A 17,419-nucleotide genomic window follows, 5' to 3' on the forward strand; every position below is an offset into this window, starting at 1 on the left:
GTACAACCCAACCCCCACTTCCCCTCCGCAGTGCAAGTGTCTTCCGTTCAGCTGAATAAATAAACCAAAGCTGTGCCTAATACTGAATGCTCCAAGGGGTTTGCTATACAGGCTGTAAGATGCAAGCTAAACTAGGACAAGGCTTCATAGCTACCCATATCTATGTAGCTCTCTCATTCTGACTGTCTGCATGCATGCCTCTCTCCCCCTTCCTCTCTCTCTCTCTGTATCTCTCTTGCTGAAACCCTGGTTGCCTCTCCTGAACAAGACAAGCAAGAAAGAATAGCTGTCATTCACCTGGGATTACCCATCGATCCAGGCCTGCCTTACCCTGTCAGAGGCAGTTGCAGTGAGGGTTTGAGAGTTGTGGCTTAGCCCTTAGAAGGTGCAGCTATTGCCAGCAATAATCATGTATTAGGGGATGGAGGAATGTACCTAAAGGAACATTACGTAGCAATTTTCCCTCAAAATAACAGCTACAGAACCATGCTGATGCTCCACTAACCTGACGTAATGGGTAGAATGGCATTTCGGTCATTGCCAGCCTGGGTTATTGCACATCATTCCTTTCGTAGAGCATCCTAAGACCTCTTACGAGACCTCTCATGAGGATTGCATGAAATGCTGAGTAACCTGAGAATATTTATAGCTGTCTATAAGGAGGGCGCTCATTGCGTGATTTGTATTAACAGTAGTGGAGTAAAAGTGAATCACACTCCCCAGCTGTAGGGGAAGCTAAAGAGCACAAATACCAGTTCTGACAGTCTGGCATTTCACATTTCAGCAAACCACCAAGACAGCATGCTAATGTGGGGCTCACGTGGGTGAAACATGGGCTAGGTGGCTTTTGAGTGGGTCTGTAGATGCTTCCCAAAGGGGCTCCATCGTTACAGCCCACCTTAATCCCACATGGGTCAAATCTAGGCCCTGTATGAAGTGTATAATCCATCTTGGGGCTTATTTGTGGAGAGGGAACATGCCTAAAGCCCCTCTGTCTCCCAATCTAGCGTCCTATACCTTGTTCACATGTTCACGGCTATTGTTTTTACAACCCACCACCACTACCAGCACCACCACCCCGTCACCTCCTCTTAAGTCAGCCATATCTCTCATTCCTAGTTCCACTTATCTGAGGGGGTCTGGCCTTCTGCAACACAAAGTAGAAGCCATCCGAACTCCATCTCAAAGTTCTCTAAGATCTATCCCCTCTTGCAAATTACTCCTTAATTGCGAGTAGTGATTAGTATTTTTTCTACCCCAGGTGTGCTCAATAAAACAAGTAGAGAAGTTCTGTTGATAGCAAAAACTCTGAACTGTGAAATGATGCCACATTCGTGTAAGGGGAGGGTGGTTGAGACAGGCTGCATTTGCGGCATGGCTTTTATTGGAGCAAAGGGCAGAAAAACAGAAAACTTTGCGATACAGAAAACCAGCTCAAAAACCACTTGGGACTTAAGAGAAAAAACACACAAAGAAAACCACTACTTGGAACTCGAGAGAGAAGAGCCCTTTCGCAAAAACAAAGATTTCGCAAAGCAGATACAAACAACCTGAGGCTTACAAATGAGTCCCAGTAAGTCCTGAGATAGGCTGCAGGTGCGAAAGGCAGAGCCAGGGCGGGGCTAGGCTGGAACGACCCAGTTAATTGGTGCTTGCATGAGAGTTTATTACCAATGTCCAATGAACAGATTAATTTGGTTACATTATATGTCCAAATATTTGTGGACACCCCTTCTAAAAGATACAATTAGCTACTTTAAGTTGCACTGATTGCTGACACAGATACACAGCTTGTGTGCCTAGTAGAGAAGTACTGCCATGCTTAATGCCAGGCGTGGGCTAGAGGTGTTCCAATACTTTCTCCACATGGTGTATTATGGCACTGCTACCAGCAGCACCAACTTCAAGTGCAGAACTCTCTTATTGGTCAGCCCTGTCTGAGAGCGGGAGCCAGTAGATAGATACAGGAAGAAGGTCCTGTGGTCTGGATTAGCGCATATTTCTGTACAGATTAAGCAACGGCAGAGAGGTGCCGATAGCTGTAGTGATTATTTGGGCAGTATATCAGGTTAACACCTGGCTACAGGAGCCGATCAAGCCCAACTGAGAACCAGAACATTTTGTCCTCGGGTTCCATGCTGGCCCCACATATGGATGCCCACCAGGGTCATTGGGGACCCATATGAGATTAGGGTGGGCTTAAATGATCAAAAAATGAAAGATGTGGAAGTGCAGACTTGAACCTGTTGATATAGAAGGTAAATTTAATGTAAATTCAACCAATTACATAACTCACCCACCACTTATGTATGTGGCACAACAGATAGCAAGCTGCCAGTGAGCTACCACACTATGTGGAAGACCAGGGTTTGATTCCTGATCTGAGTGACTATGCTGTGCTACATCAATAAGAGTGCTTGGGCAAGACTCCTAACATTACATTGGCTCAACTCTGTAATATGAGTAACCTTGTAAGTGGCTCTGGATAAAAGCATCAGCTAAATGCCATAAATGTAAATAACTTACGATGTAATTAAATATGTAATTAAGTAATTCAATGCAAATTCATACTCATCATCTTGCACAGGGAAGCATGAATTCCTTTTGACATGCTTATCCTACATGTTCAACACTGTCTATCCATGTACTTCCATTGTATTTATTAATATTCACAGTCTCCCAGCGTCGAGAAAGCATAATGCAAAAGAAGCTCATTGAGGCTCATTACTGAAATACCTACCAAATGTGTTACTCTCTCGTACCCTGCATTAAACAGCATGCATCAACTGGTCACGGAACTCATAAATTAACACTCCAGAACACTTGTAAATACATGCTTGTGCATCGTTCGCACATAATTATGCACTGTCCTGATTTCTCATCCCTGAATGCGCTGCTAATTTCACTTGGAAATAATCTAGCATGTGCGCTTGTGCATGCTCCAGAAAGATGCGGCCTACATGCGTCCCAAGGCCCACTCGTTTGCCTCTGAGGTAGTGTGTGACTGTGTGTGAGTGTGTGACTGTGTTTGTATGCGCCCTGACCTCCAGCAATTCTTCTTTGGCGTGCCTACTCTCCCAGCTGCCACATATCAATATTAACAGTGCTACCTGGCCCCCATGCGGCCTGAAGGACAGGCTGATGGCCCAGCAGTCTCCGGTCGCTCTCCTACTGTAGCTGCTCAGCATCACTTATTCATCAAACACCTGCTCGTGCATAATAGCCCAACCTAGCCCAAACATGCAACCGTGAGGAACGGGCATTGCTATTTAAATAGTATGATTTATATTGGCTTCTTAACAGATGCCCCCTAGTGGTATAAACAGCTATATTTCGATAGAGAGTTTCACTCTAGTAAAATGGCTGTGATGTGGTTTCTTCGTGACCTGGTCGTCCCAACACAGTAGTCGACTCAACCGGTGGGTTGTGATACACTGACTGATGCTCTAGCATTTGTGACACAAAGGGTCTTATGTTGGCTACCCCTTAAACCCTGGGTTAATATTTGCAGTAATGAATCCTAAAGCAAAAAATTATTTTAGCTGTTTAGGTTACCAGAATTTGTGGCGTCCCACAGGGTTCTAATTCAGGGCCAATGAAAATTCCACTATTGCTAGAAGTTAACCACTTATGCTCTGTAACTTGTATTACACCCTGATGATTACTAACCAGTAACTACATGCAAAGCAATGCAAACTGTTTTGCTGAGATGTTCAGATATTAGTTAGAGCCCTGTCCTTTTTGAGCAATATGAATGAATACAAGTCAAGTAATGAAGTACAAATACTTCTTCACCTTACTTAAGTAGAAATGTTGGTTATCTATACTTTACTGGACTAATTATTTTTCAGCCAACCTTTTATTTATACTTCTTATATTTTCACCCAATTATCTGAATTTTTTACTCCTTAGATTTTAAAAACAGCCTCGTTCCTCCTATTTCATTTCCCTAAACCTCTCTATCTGGAAAGTGTGAGTCTAATCGTGGTTGGATGAGAAGTATAAACAGACACCATTCTGACTCCCTATTGGTTTGTAAGCGATCCATCACACCTGCACACGTCCCGTCACTCTCCAGCGAGCTCACAGCAGACGTCTGTAGTCTAGTATGAAGACTGTGTCCGTGGCAGAGACTCAAGAGACCTGCAGTGAAATGTCCCGACTAAGCCCCACATTTACATTCCAGTAAAGCTTATTGATCACACGCCTCTGAAGTTTGACTTTCTGCAGCTTTACAAAACTTCTAGACAACGACTCATATTTTCCTCCATGAAGCTCATGTTGATGCTCAGTAGAGCACAGAGACGCTCCTTTAATAGAGCTGATATTACTGAAATGCTTCATTTTCAATGGGCAGATCTGCAGCTGAAACAGGAGCCTAGTGCAGCCCAACATTTTTAACATCAACATTCTAATAGATCATTCTCCTCATTCTGGCTTTTAGAGAAATGGGTTTTTGGGGAGGGGGGGGGGGTAGTGCACTATAGACCCCTGTGGCGCGGCCTAAGCTTTCGGCCTTTGTTTTCCTTTCCATTACTTTTACTTTTCTACTTGAAGTAGTTCTGAAACCAGTTCTTTTACACTTTTAACTTTTAAGGAGTAAAAAACTTTGTTACTTGAAAAAAGTTGATACTTCTATAACTTCTATAGAAGTCTTTTTAAACCCTAGTATCTCCATTTCTACCTGAGGAATAAATGAGAAGACCTTTTTACTTTTTACATCTTTGGCCAAAAGTAACAATAACAACTGTCAAAAGTGATGGCAAGAAAAAAAAAGAGTGAAAGAAAAAGCATCCAGATATACAGGCTTACATAACAAGGTGACTTTAACCCTTTATGGGAGGAAGGCTCATCACAGATTAAGGCGTATTACTTAGTAACTACAGGGACTTCTGTATAAACTAGTTGGGGCTACGCTTCCGCCTGTTGCCGGGCCCTAGGCTGACAACTCCTTATAACACCTATGGCAGGCTGAAAGTGTTATAACAAACTTCTATTACCAATGAACAGCCTCATCAGTTTGTCCAGACGTCCCTGTAGAGTAATACACCTTAGTGTGCAATAAGCCTTGCTGTGTTAAGGGGATAAAGGGGTCTCCTCTGACTCTCCTCTTTGTTGTATTTTGACTGAGCCCCTTTCAGAGTCACTATAAAAAATAAACTCAGAAATCCGACTCACCAGGACATAAAAATACATGTATCTCCAAAAGAATGACTTGAAATGACAGGAGAAAGTGTATGTCCTTAACTCCTAATGTACGTTATTATACCAAGATTTCATTCTGAGAACCTTTGTAGCATTTCTATTGGTCCATTCATGTCTGCTGACTGTAGACTCCCCTCTGCTTTGTTTTTGACCCTCTCAGACAAGCACCCATTCAGTCATTCATAAAGCATAAAGCTGGGTGAGCGACTACGCGTAATACTGAAAACCCCATTATCCTCTTTGTGCGTCCGCCCTTTCGCATTCACAGGCCGCTCTCCCAGGGCCGTTCCTTTCAGACGCACTGAGCGTTCAACTCAACAAGCCTCTGTCTCAGCCCTGAGTTACGAATGTTTTTATTATTATTATATATATATTTTTTACATCCTTCCTCCCCCGCCTCGCTCTCTCTCCCTCCTCTCTCTTCCATGGAGAGCGTGCGAGACTGTTTTAATGAAATTAGAAAGCGGCGAGACTTTAGTGAACTGGAGCCTCGAATCAAAGTTCAATTACGGTGCGTTTGATTTCTCGTGCGGCTTAATTAAAACAGGGACGGCCGAGTGGGAGTGGGAGTCGGACAGCACTGGATTGCTTCACCATCTCTCACTGTGTCCACGGGGCATGAGGGAGGGAGAGAGAGAGAGAGAATGAGAAGAAGAGGATTGGGAAAGAGGGATGAAATGATGCACAGAGAGAGCAATAATAAAAAGGGGGAGAGAGAGAGAGAGAGAGAGAGAGGGAGGGGGATAAGGTACAGTAAGAGTAAAAAAAGTGAGAATAATAATGAGAGAGACATACAGAAAACACAGACAAAGACAGTGAGAGAGAGAGAGAGAGAGAGAGAGAGAGAGAGAGAGAGGATGCAAATGAGATACAGTGAAAACTAAAAAGAGAGAGTAATAATAAGAGAGTGAGTGAGAGAAAGACATGAGAGAGATAAAGAGAACATAGGGAGAGAGAAAGAGAGAGAGAGAGAGAGAGAGAGAGAGAGAGAGAGAGAGAGAGAGAGAGAGATGAGGCAAAGAAAGTGATAGAAAAGGAGAGTAATAATAAAAGAGAGTGAGTGAGAGAGAGAGAGTGAGAGAGGGAGCGAAAGAGAGTGAGAGAGAGAGTGAGTGAGAGAGAAAGAGAGTGAGAGAGAGAGTGAGTGAGAGAGAAAGAGAGAGAGAGAGAGAGAGGGAGAGACAGACGCCAGCAGAGATCAGTAACCTGCTGCTCGCAGTCTGGAGGAGGAGGCTCATTTCTCTGTTGTTGTTTTGGAGCTGAAGGTGAGGAGAGAGATGAAGGATTTATGATTAAAGTGAACTTCCCTGCAGCCAAGCTGCTCCTGTCAGAATTAACCTGATTAGGAATATGTGGGGGAAAAGTTTCCAGTGGGTTATTATAACGGAAATGGAAATGTCTAACGTGCCCATCAGTGACATCTCGATTTATTTTCAAACAATAATCCAATCCTCTGCATCTAGCTTTCCCACACGAGCGACATCATCTCAACTCCCAAGCAGAATCCAGTAACTATCCAGACAATGCCTGGCCGATCAATAAATAAACAAACAAATAAATAAATAAATAAATAAATAAATAAAAGACCAATAATCAGCAATTCCTCAACCCATAATTTCACTCAATCTCTCCCTTTTGGGAAAACCACTCTGTAACATCTCAATTTTCCTTACGAACCATAAACAGATCAGCCATAACATTAGTACCACCTGCCTAATATTGAATAGGTCCCCCTTATGCCCCCACAACAGATCTCTGAAGGCGTCCTGTAGTATCTGGCACCAAGACCAACATTAGAAGCAGATTCGTTGTTAAGTCCTATGAGTTGTCAGGTGGGGTCTTGACCCCCCTTTGTCCTTTCTTGGACCATTTTTGGTAGGTATTGATCACTGCAGTCTAAAATCTCTCATCAACTTTAAGAACTGACTGTTCACCTGCTGCCTAATACGAATGCACACCTTGCCAGGAGCCACTGTAGATGAAGATCATCAATGTCTATAAAAATAATAAAGTTCTCTTAACTCCTCCTAACCCACCTGCTCATAGCGCCCCCTAGCTCTAGTACTGCTCCAGACACTAGGAGGGTAAGGGCTTACATGCAAAGTCAAACAACAAGCTGGGTCTCCAGCTTCAGCGCACCAGCTAACAGACGCCTGTGCCGGCCAGCATTGTTTAAGAGTGATGAGGGGAGAGAGTGCCATCTACCCACCCGGAGAGAGCACGACCAGTTGTGCTCTTTCAGACTCTGGCCACTGATGGCAAAGCGGCATGGCTCAGGATTCGATCTTGTGACCCCCTGGGCCATGGTGGTAGTACATTAGGCCGAAGAGCAAACTGAACGCTTTGTTTTGACCCTAGCCTCACGTACTTCACCCACCTCTGTGCCCAGAAAAGCGTCTCTTGTTATAAAACATATAAAAGAATGGAGCCGTCAGCATTAAAAAAATAATCTCTAAATAGCATTTCTGCTTTATTACTCATAGTTAATCACGCTAAAAGTGAATTGGGAGGGAGTGATGAAAAACAGTGCCGCTTTTGTTTGCTGAAAAGGGCTTTGATTGAGAAAAAAAAAAAAAAAAAACGACAATTGAAGCCTTTTGTGAATGTTGCATGCACTGTGTCTTATGCCTTCCACGAGCGAAAGGGGAGTGAAATCTGAACAAAGCCAGAGAGGGTTTTTTTTTCTTTCAATTTCCCCCAAAATTACATTCATTGTAAAGCAATCAGCCCAAGGATGTTACATTCATCACACTATGCACATATACACTGGCCCAAAATCAAGTTTCCTGTATACACCAGCCTTCGCCCGAAGACTTCTATCCACTGAGTGAATGTTTCAGACAATTAATAGGAGCGTTTCCGCAATGCAAGGTGAGTGCCATTAGAAACCTGAGTGGTTCGTAAGTATGGGGGCACATTCAACCTCTTCATTCAGCAGTTCCCTGCCACTCTTTATGTTGTTTTAACTACAGTTCACTGCCCAAGTCCATCTGATCTAGGCAAACAAGAAAAAATTATTTAGCTAAAGCAGGTGACTGATCACTGACCACTGCTCTGGATAGACAGGTAGACAAATGAAAAGTGAGTCTACAGGCTGAGAATTTGGTCCTTGGTGTTCAATTATGGCAGAAGTTCTCAATCTAAGCCTTGGGAGTAACTCAGCACCTATTTGCAGTCTGGAATTTGCCAATTTGGGGGACTGGGTTGGAGGAAAATGGCAAAAATGTGCAGGGTAGGGCTACTGCTGCTAAATGTAGGATTGAAGTTTAGGGTTAGGCTCAGATTAGGCTTCCCCTACAATAAAGAATACTAACACTGGATTTTAGGGCCTGTTTGCACCTGGCATTAACAGTGGTTTGGCGGTTCAGTGGGTCAGCGGTTCAGGGGTTTAACAGCAGCTTGGTTTGTTTCCTTGAGGTTTAAAAATTCGGTAGCATTTTCTGATAGATCATCTATTGGTTCACCGCATTGTAGAACCCCCACCGTTCCCCGGCCTCCCAGAGCAGGACAGTTTCAATGAGAACCATTGCCTACAGGAAATAAAATGGAAGTGATGTACGTGTGGGTGTTTTTCACACAGGAAAGTAAAATGGGATCTCATCTGGTAACGCTGGGGACGCATTTTAATGGCAAGTGTAAACAGGCCCTCAGTGGTGTAAACTCACGCTGGATCTCAGAGGTGTATACTCACGTTGAATGTCGATGGTGACACTGGTCTCCTTGCCATTGGGGATGGCTTTGTTAGATGCCCGGCAGATGATCTTCTGCCCCGTCTCAATGTTGGAAGGTGAAATGTATAGGGTGCTGACTGTGCTCTCTCTCCTCCCGTCCTGTAGCAGGGTCTGAAAGGAGCAAGGAGAGGAGACATGACTGCAGTGGCAAGGGGCAGTTGAAATAAAAGGGCATGGTTACATTGAAATGCCATCCGAGTGTGTGCAAGGGGTCACGGCAAGCATAAGCACCATCAGTCATAGCCCTGGCTCAGGGACCAAGGCCCTGGGGATGGTGGAGACCCCACCATGTCTGCTGTGTATCTACATCAGGACTGATTGATTGACTATAACCAAAAAATAAAAAATAAATAAATAAAACACAGTCTGTTTCTGAGATACTTTTTTTTGCAAGGTTGGAGAGTGGAGCTCTAGTGCATGGCTTGTCATGCACTACAAAAGAAATCAATCTTCTTTTACTCTGCTGGTACTCTGGGCCCGGCCGCAACTCGCCACATTGTCGAGTGCCATCTGGAAGTGCTCGTCAGAATACACTCGCTCCATCACACCGAGATGGCTCAGAGAGAAAGGGGGAGAGGGAGACAGAGGGGAGAGCATGAAAAAGAAAGACACAGAGAAAGAAGGGGAGGGCAGTGAGACATTATGAAAGAGACTTGGGGGTGGGGGGGGGCATAGAGGAGGTTTACCCAGCAGAACAAATTGGCAGTGCCAGTGAGCTCCCACGCTGGGCCACTACTGCAGAAAGGAGTGATCCTCCAGACGGCCCTCCATGCACCGCAACGCCCAGTGCACTGGAAAGATTCTCTTTACTTTCACCCCCCTTCGTTTCTCTCTCTTTCTCTGTCGATGCTCTGCTGCTGATTCTCTCTCTTTTTTTTTGCAAAGATGACATCAGTGAGGCCTTCTCTAACTCGCCCCTACAGCTGACTGACTAGAGCTTAAATCAGGCATTACATTTTGGTCTGAACTTGAATGTAACTTAAGAACATTCTGTCCGATCCAACCCGGACCAAGTCCACAACACCAAGTTTAGACTCAAGTCAAATTTATTTGTATAGCTTTTTACAACTGTTGTCGCCACAAAGCAGCTTTACATCATTAGTAATTAGTAAAAAATAGTAAGAAATAGAGAATGACATGAAGGACCAAAGACCCCCAGTGAGCAGCCAACAGCGACAGTGGCAAGGAAAAACTCCCTCAGAGCTGGAGGAAGAAACCTTGGGAGGAACCAAGACTCACAAGGGAGACCCGACCCATCCTCATCTGATCAGAACTATTTATACATTATTGATAAAAATTATGTATGGGTATGGGTATTGGTATGGTGGTGGCTGGGGGGCCTGATGGTCAGACTGGTAGGTTGCAGCTGGTCTGACGCAGGTAGAGGGGAACTCAGAGGGCAATCTTCCAGCAGGTCAGGCTGGGTGGCCATTTACTCGGAGAAGGTAAAGAGACAGAGTTAGTTCTGAGAGGGTTTTATAAAGAGCAGAGAATGTTGAGCAGTATCAGAGTGTGCCTGATGACTCCGGCAGGTCTAACTATAACAGCCTGATTAAAAGGAGAGAGCCAGAAGGTAACACAGACACGGGAGCGCCCTGAAACGCTAGCGTCCAGACAAAGCTCTGAGAAAACCTGACCTGAACCCAACCACCAGGGGGTTGAATACTAAGAGATACAACTGAGTTGTGGGTAACTGGGCCCAGCTAATTAATAAGCCCTTCCTGTGATCAACTGGATGTATCTGCTTCTTCCTGGTGGGTCCAGTGCCTGCCTGGAATCATTGGGCACAAGGCAGGATTACCCCTGAACAGAGCTCCAGTCTTTTGCGTTTGGAAGTCTTTCCTATTACTAACAACAGAGGTTCCACCAGCATCCCAGAATTAAAAGAAGGCAGGAAAGCTAAAGTTAAGGCCAAAATCTCTTAAGAAGGAGTCACAAGAAGTGGAAAACCCAAATGTGAAATCTGAACCCATTAAATATTTAACACATAATGCCTGAACCTGATGAAACACGTCACACGTCACTCAGTCCTCCAGTTTATGACAAATATTTCAGACTGTAGTCACAATTGCACATGCCCTTTATAGCTATAAGCCCTATTAGAAATGTATTAGTTTTACAGGAGGAGGTAAGGTAATGTAATTATTGCCAGAGTTTCTTGTTTTATTTAGTCCTGTGACATTGTGCCATGCCAGTCATTTTTACGTGTGCACTCGTGTCAGTACAGTTAAGATCCCGGCGCCTTTTAGCTTCTGAAAAATAGCCTCAGGTTATATCAATCCCATGCAAATTAACACGTTGGTAAATATTCCATCATATCCAGTGGAAAATGAGTTTCTTGCAGCTTATAAAGGTGCTGGAGGCACTGGCCCAGATACCTCGGGTTGTTCTGTGGCAAACCGCAGGTGTCGTACAACGTACAAGACTCAGAAGACAAGCCAAAGGATTTCCTGGAGACGCAATGCTTCTGCCAGCTTTAGGTAAGTCATTGTGTAGCATAGCCTATAGCCTACATACCATGTTAAGAACATGTAGCTGTTCCATGGTCACAGGTGGAGGTGAGAGCAGTGCATAAACTGAGTAGCCACGTCCATCTCAGTCATTCATGCCATAAAGTTTGTAAAGTTTACAGACATCCTGGGGCAAAATGAAACTACTCCATATGTCACTCCCCATGTAAATGTAATCTTGTCCAAATAGGACTATGGACAGGTTGACTAACAGGGAAACATGCTCTCTGTTCTTTGCAAAATAACTACAATGAAAGGCTAGTTACATGTGCGTCCTCCAGTACTTTACATATTCAAATTACACTTCTGCTGTGTTTTCTGTCTGCTTCTTGAAAGAAAAAAAGGGAGAAAAATAAATCTTGTTGAAAACCCTCTCCAGTCCAGGGCCTGAACGCTATACGTGCTAGCTCTTGTGGTCGATTCGTGCCAAAAGCGTTGACTTGCGTAGGAGGTGCTTTGAGACCCAATCTGTGGCTCACGCTCTCCAGAAGCCCATGCATTATCACCCCCTCCCCTTCCCCCAACCCACACAGCACAAAAAAGTCCAAGAATATTGTACTGAGCCACAGTATTAGTTACATGCTAATAATTAGCATGTACAGGCTATTGACAGTGGGTTCACTAATAGTAGTAATTACCTGCTAGCTATTTCATCATTCCTTTTCTATTAAAAAAAAAAAGAAACATAGGAAGAAAAGAATCAGAATGAAACCTGGTGTTTGCCGCCCTGCTCAAGGAGAAAATCTAACAGGGGGAGTATATGGAAGTGTCAAAAAGAAAGGAGAAAGGAGCATGTGATTACTGGAGATGGGCGCCAGAAGGCCGCAGTGCTAGCTCCCATTCCCCTTTTCTTCTAGCAAAAAGAAACGTGTCAGTGAGTTCAGCAGAAAAGCTTTCAGAATGGCAAGCCAGCTGAATATCACTTACTGTTTAATGATATTTAAGATCTAACACTGTTATACAAGCTGCCTTGAAGTAAATACACTTTTTGACGCTAATCAGAAGTATAAATAAGGCATTTAGAAAGTCACTGTGAAGGCCAGATATAAATGAGAGTAAAACAGCCAACACAGCAGAAACAGCAGCACTTTCCCCAGCAGAAACAGCTAAACCTAATCAGTTCAACACGGTACAGGTTCAGTGCAAACAGTACACTGATGCTGTTCAGGCTAGGACTGAGGTCAACACAGGATTTTAACACAGCAGATTGCAAAATGCTACCTTATCAATCATTCGTTTTGAGATACATGGCATTGCATAAAGCATATGTGTCTATAAACTGGTTTTACTAACATTCCCTGCTGGAAACAAAAGCCTGGCCAGCACTTGCTGGTCAAGCTGGGCAGGAATACAGTGTGTTTAATACCAGACACCATGCACAACACACTTAGCATAAGTCTGATGGTTCAGTTGGTGTGAACTAGTATGACTACCCTGCACCAGTATGACTACCCTGGTTGACAAGCATTATCAGCACACTGAGCACGCTGGTCGACCAGCTTCACCTAACAAGTCAACCATTATGACTAGTTTGATGACCATCTTGACCAAAGAATTATGCTAATAGACCAGAAGTAGTCCCATGAAATCCATATTGCTGTCACCTTTCTCCTAGATTTTGGAGCACCCCACCTCATCCCCAATTCCCCAACTTATCCCATAAGAAGTACTGGATGGGGCACCATCCCCATCATTCCAGGGAACACCGTTTTTTGTAGGGCTTTATAGCCATCTACCGTACAGGACCGTACCGTACATCTACCACGGCAGCATGGTGGCAATAGATTCATCTTTATCTGCTCCAGAAAGTCCTGTACTATTGGCAGTGCTTCTCTACGGGGACTAGACAACTGTGCTTGTGTCAGCAGTGGGTGCATCTTAAAGTAGCCGAATGCATTCGTTTGAAAGGGCGTCCACAAACATTTGGACATATAGTGCACATTTGAGACATTTTACACAGGTGGGTGAATGTAGAGTTATGTACTTATGTACTTGCAGACCACTGAGGCAGGCTTAGGCATAGTCTGTTGCCCAGAACCCCTCCCGCTAGCTGTGCTGCAGCATCTGAAGCCACACGCTAGGTGTTTGTCACCTCCAGTAGCCAGTATAGTCGTGCGAGTCAGCACGAGAGGATGGTAAAGCCTCCGCTGAGCCCCCCGGCGCTCTGCGCTCCTGCAGTGAGCCACAGCCTGTCAGCAGCTGGACGTGGCAATGCAATATGCTCTCTGACACGGTCCGCATTGTTTCGCTCGCGGCCTGCGGCCTGTCTGAAGCCATTAATTTCGCAACGTTCTGAGCCTCGGCGCTTAGCCCAAGCCTGGACCAGAATAGCTTCCAATTACAAACTGATCATTCCTCATATGGACGAGGGCAGGAGAATCTCTTTATAGGCTCTACAGAGGGGTGGAGATGATATCTCCTCTATGAGAACAAGGCCTGATGTAAATGAAAATGTCAAGGAGGATTTGACGGCGTTACAACGTAATTATCTTAACCTACATAAAGAAAGCTGACTTCCAATTTTGCTTTGAAAAAGATCAAGATCGTAATTTCTGCGTTGACATTTTGTCGAACTGCTAGCGCTTTAGTTCTGTACAGTCAAGGAAAGACGCAAGCCAGCCTACAGATTGGCAGGCTTGACGGTCTTCCTTCCATCTCAGTTGTCTTCATTCACTGATCAGCCATAACATTAGCATTACAGGTGACAGGTGAAGTGAAAAACACTGATTATCTTCATCTACAGTCATCTGGCATGCAAGCAAGTGAACAGTCAGTTCTTGAAGGTGATGAAGGTGTTAAAAGCAAGAGAAATGGGCAAACGTAGGAATCTGAGCCATGCTAGACGACTGGGACAGAACATCTCCAAAACATCAGGCAGGTCTTGTGGGGTTTTCCTGGTATGCAGTGGTCAGTTTGTACCCAAAGTGTTCCAAGGAAGGACAACCAGTGAACTGGTGACAGGGTCATGGGCACCTTAGGCTCAGTGATGCTCAAGTAGGCCCTATCTTACAACTTCCAGGACTTCTGCTGAAGATCTGCTGCTAACGTCTTGATGCCAGGTGCCAGACAGCACAGCACACCTTCAGAGGTCTTGTGGAGTCCGTGGGAAACCTACTCAATGAGGCACTTTGTGGTACTAATGTTATGGCTGACCGGTGCATAAAGAAGTTAATGAAATAAAAGTGAAGAAAACAGAGCGCCACAGACTGCAAGATTGAAAGTGGATGAGATTAAGGATCGCTTCTGAAAAAGAAAAAATTATATATATGAAAAAAATATGGAACGATGATTAGACCTCAAGGGGCGCTGGAGTTAATAATTCGGCTGACGTTTACGTTGTGCTGTTAATCTAACAAGCCTTTGATATATCCAAACACGCCATGTGGCTTGAGGTTATATCAAATCAGCGGCGCTAATTGCAGACCACCCCAGCCGCACGCACCACAGCATATTACAGTGCATTAATTTCACTTTAAAACGTGATAAGTTGCAACAGCTTTGTTTTACTGTTCCTCAAAAAAAAGAGGCGTAATTTTTTTTCTCTCCAATCCTGAGGTTAGAAGCCATCCTTTGATTAACCAATTTAATACCTGCTTTTTAATGCTCTGATTAATTTCCACAGTTTTACAGCACAATTAATTAAATGCATCTGTACCTTTCCCATCTTGCACTTGCGTAATTTTCAGTGCTGCAATGCCAGCAAGGTTAACAAGCTTGCCAATGGGGAAAAGCAGAGTGATGTTAATAGAATAGGTCAAATGGTGCTAAATAAACTCTGCATGACCCCGTGGCCTGATAAACACATGTAGGTTGTTACTGAAGTTTATTAAAGTTTATTTTTGTGGCCCACTTTTTGATAAATCCTCTCATAGGAGACGCTATGAAATTAAGGGCCCTATTTTAGCGATCTTTAGGTGATCTTTAGGCATCAACCGTGCACCGTACAGCTTCAAGAACTGACTTTAGGCACTTGCTGCCAAATGTCATGATGTCATGACTGTAGATGAAGATAATCAATTAATTAATGTTTTTTCACTTCACCTGTCACCTGTGGTGCTAATGTTATGGCTGATCAGTGAATGAAGACAACTGAAACAGAAGGAAGACAATCTGTAGGCTGGCTTGCGTCCTTCCTTGACTGTACAGAACTAAAGCGCTAGCAGTTCGACAAAATGTCAATGCAGAAATCACGATCTTGATCTTTTTCAAAGCAAAATTGGAAGTCATTATTTTTTATGTAGGTTAAGATAATTACAGCAATACTCCAAAGCTTCAGATCTCTAGATCTGTAAAAATGACCTCCTATGACCAACTACTGAAGCAGTCATACTTTCTGTAGGCCTAATATTAGATTAGCATATGCTATATCTGTTTGCTTCGAGTTGATAGCCTCTGGGCGTGCAGTGCTAAGCTTCTTTGGCTTGTTTCTCACACTAAAGCTTCTAATCTTCACCAAAAACGTCTCTCTCCACCTCTCCAGTCTCTCCACTTCTTCTAAAGTAACTGCAGCTACTGAAGCAGTTATTGAGGTCAGATATAAGCTTTAGCTTCTATTCAATGTCTGCCTGAATGTAAAACTACGTCCCAGCGTTCATCAGGGAACAGTGTTCGCTGTCCTTGTTGCACTTTATCTGCCGATCTCCAATACTTCAATTAGTGCTCTTACCCCATCCCGTCAGGCATTGGCATTCCACGGTGGCCCATAACCGCACCTTAATAAGGGAAGCGCAAGGGATAATTGATCATTTGAATCATAAAGAGCTCTGGAAGCGTGGGTGCCGTGAAGGCCATCCCTAAAGAAAGATGTGCCCAACGCAGACCTCATTCACGTCCCAGCCTTCATTTGTCCTGATTATGCACTTGCCATCATGGAGTGTGTGTGTGTTAGTGTGTGTGTGTGTGTAGCCGGAGTGGGAGAGCGGCCCGATTATACTTCACGCGGGCCTCCATTACTCAGACTAAGCGATTGTGTCTTAATTGAGTGCATTGCTTTTTAATGCTATGAACAGAGATATGAGGAGGCTGGGCTACTTCCATCCATCACTGCACAGACCCCACCCCTCCCTAAGCACCAAAACTCACTTGGCAGGGCAGCAGTGATAGCGATATCCGATTAGCAACATCCGATTAGCCACTAACGGCGGTATGCATGTGCAGCTGCAGGCAGATAATGAGTAAACTGCTAGCTTTCTCAAACCGGGCCGATCGATGGCGTTTATCGCTGGTTCAAAAAAAAAAAAATAAAGCCAATAATAAGATGAGCTGGAGGGAAGGCCCCGGAAGGTGCGGCTAGTGCTCTTCATTTATATGGAAATGACGAGGATGTGGCGATTAGTGGCTGGAAGGCTCAGAGCTGTACTTGCTTTGGGACTCGTTTGTGGGTCATGAAGCAAGGTGACAGGAAGATCATGGTGGGGCAGAAAAAGCTACACTCCATATGACCTGTAATTGAGGTCTGAAGTTTCAGTGAGTGGTCAGTGCTCAGGGAAGGAACACTGTTGCCTTATCTTACTTACGTATATTAGCTACTAAGGCTGTGCCATACTGGCAAATGCGGCCTCTGACTAATAGCAATGCTCTTAAATGTGGTGATGAGCTTCATGCCCAATTATAGATCCACATGACGGTGACTTCTGTGGGTGTTTTGATGATATCTCATGGTAGGCATTGATGTAACCAAGGAAATGTAACCTATTTTTGGCCAAGATGATGTACCCCTGTCTTTAACCAGGTGACATTACTGATTCACTAAGGCTTTTTCCCATATATTTAAAAGTACATCCCAACCACAACTTGCTACTACTACTATACACTACTATTTTTAATACATGAAAAAAAAATATGCATATGTTTTTTGTCAGGTTTCTCAAAAACCATGCACATCTGTCTTAGATAGAATCCATTCTGGCCTACACTTCTACTTTCATCCATGACATGACAACTTTATCCAAGTCCAGAAGAAAAGCACTGTAC

The 17,419-nt window shown here is 44.1% G+C and overlaps 1 protein-coding gene across 5 annotated transcripts in view; it reads right to left on the reverse strand.

Annotated features, from left to right (window-relative positions):
- The window catches only part of kirrel3b (kirre like nephrin family adhesion molecule 3b), a 286,358-nt gene that overhangs the window by 58,807 nt on the left and 210,132 nt on the right, over positions 1–17,419 (reverse strand). For all 5 annotated transcript variants that reach the window (XM_072694719.1, XM_072694717.1, XM_072694716.1 and 2 more), the window contains exon 5: positions 8,897–9,047. In XM_072694719.1, coding sequence (XP_072550820.1) covers positions 8,897–9,047 — 151 coding nt within the window. The remainder of the gene's footprint in view (positions 1–8,896; positions 9,048–17,419) is intronic.

Source organism: Salminus brasiliensis, chromosome 13 (assembly GCF_030463535.1).
Source record: "Salminus brasiliensis chromosome 13, fSalBra1.hap2, whole genome shotgun sequence".
NCBI lineage: Eukaryota > Metazoa > Chordata > Actinopteri > Characiformes > Bryconidae > Salminus > Salminus brasiliensis.